This window comes from Galeopterus variegatus, unplaced genomic scaffold (genome assembly GCF_000696425.1).
Source record: "Galeopterus variegatus unplaced genomic scaffold, G_variegatus-3.0.2 Scaffold1292, whole genome shotgun sequence".
NCBI classification, from domain to species: Eukaryota; Metazoa; Chordata; class Mammalia; order Dermoptera; family Cynocephalidae; genus Galeopterus; species Galeopterus variegatus.
Genome location: NW_007727403.1, coordinates 225,102 through 226,963, shown reverse-complemented (window position 1 = coordinate 226,963; position 1,862 = coordinate 225,102). Strand labels below are relative to the sequence as shown.

Here is a 1,862-nt window from a genome sequence, read left to right as displayed (position 1 = left end):
AGGCTAGGCGCCGAGAGGCGGCCACTCCGACGGCTTCTTCCCGGGGAGGATTTTGTAAATTTCACAAACTGGCGCATGCTCCAAACCTCAGTGCTTGTATTTTGAGAGTCCCCTTCAAGGTCTCAGCAATCCTTCAGAGCAATCCACCTGGGTAGTAACAGCTACCCCCCGGTGCAAGCAAGGACACTAGAGATTCTGACTCACGATCAGGCTTTCTGAGTTCCTCTTCTTGCTGGTGGCCTCTGGGATCCTGCCGGCGCTGGGTGTGGGTGGTTCACTAACTCATGATCAGGCTTTCTGAGTTCCTCTTCTTGCTGGTGGCCTCTGGGATCCTGCCGGCGCTGGGTGTGGTTGGTTCACTCCCTTCCCGCCGCCATGTTTCCGCATTCTCGAGAAGGACAGTATTGACTGGCAAGGATCTTTATGTGATGGAGAAGTCCTCTGAAGGTTTTGAGTGTGGAACTGGAAACAGGTGATCTGGCCAAATCTGTATTTAAATAGGAGGACTCTGGCTGCAGAGTAAAGGATGGATTAAAGAGATGAGAAATTGAAATCAGGGAAATTGGGCCATGGTATTTCAACAGAGGATGAATAGGCACTGAATTAGGATAGCAAAAACAGAAGTTAAGATGAACTTGTTTAAAAAAACAAAAAACAAAAAGAATGATGTGGCTGGCTGAAGGTAGTGGTTGTTAGAGAAGGAAGTCAAATTCATATTGCCTACCTTTAAAAAGTCAGTTACCACTATTGTATATAATATGATTAAATTAAGGTCTCTTTATAAGTTACATTGGAATCCTGAATCTCTAAACTTCATAACTGCATTTAATCTTCCTAATTAGATTTGGCAAGTCTTAACTCATCTATCAGTTCTTTTAGTGTAGGTCACTTCTGTACATGGCTTTTCTCATCTATGATGATTTTTCTTCCCACAAGTTTCAATTTCAGGGCATTTTCCAGATTTTGCTCTTAGGTATGTTTTGCTCTTCCTGTGTATCCACCAACTTTGGTAGTGATTCTTTATCCTTCATGTGCTATATTCACATATTAAGTGAGATTCAGATTCAGAATCTCAAAGATTCAGATTAAAGAAAAGTCATTTGACATTGTTTTTGTTCCCATTTGGGTCGAAGGTTAAGATTTCTGTTGTTTCTGACACTTTATTTCATACTTTTTATCTTTGACAGCTGTCATGCAAAGGAAGCCCAAATCATATTCTTCTTCTTTAATGGATCAGATTCCTATCAAATTCCTTATTCGACAGGCTCAAGGGCTGCAGCAGGAGTTGGGAGGTATTTGTTTCATTTGCTTTTTACTACTAAAGTTTATTGTTAAAAATACCTTACTGTTTATAATGTTATAAAGTGTAATAGGTACACAATTTTAAAAATTTAAATAATTCAAGAGTAAAATTCCTCTTGGCCTCCCTCACGAAATCCATTATCTCACTCTGCAAACCACCCTTGCCCCACAAAAAAACCCAGCTGTTTTCAGTTTGGTATGTATTTTTAGACATTTTTTCTCTATAGGTTGAATCATATGAAATTGTCACTCTGCAAACCACCCTTGCCCCACAAAAAAACCCAGCTGTTTTCAGTTTGGTATGTATTGTTAGACATTTTTTCTCTATAGGTTGAATCATATGAAATTGCAGATGTTCAACTGATTCTGATATACAGAAATAGCAATTTCATATGGTTAAACCTAATAGATACACACATAAGTAAAAACAATTTTTTTTCCTTTTTGTCTTTTTTACTGACCGGTAACGGGATCGCAACCCTCAGAGTTGCGCCCATACCGGGGACCGGCAACGGGATCGCAACCCTCGGTGTTGCGCTCGCACCCCGCTCAGCCAGTGA

The 1,862-nt window shown here is 40.4% G+C and overlaps 1 protein-coding gene across 1 annotated transcript in view; it reads left to right on the top strand.

The window, feature by feature from the left end:
* Positions 1 to 1,862, top strand: part of INTS2 (integrator complex subunit 2) — a 61,595-nt gene that overhangs the window by 34,878 nt on the left and 24,855 nt on the right. The window contains exon 15 of the mRNA XM_008576118.1: positions 1,188 to 1,292. Within this exon, the coding sequence (XP_008574340.1) occupies positions 1,188 to 1,292 (105 nt within the window). The remainder of the gene's footprint in view (positions 1 to 1,187; positions 1,293 to 1,862) is intronic.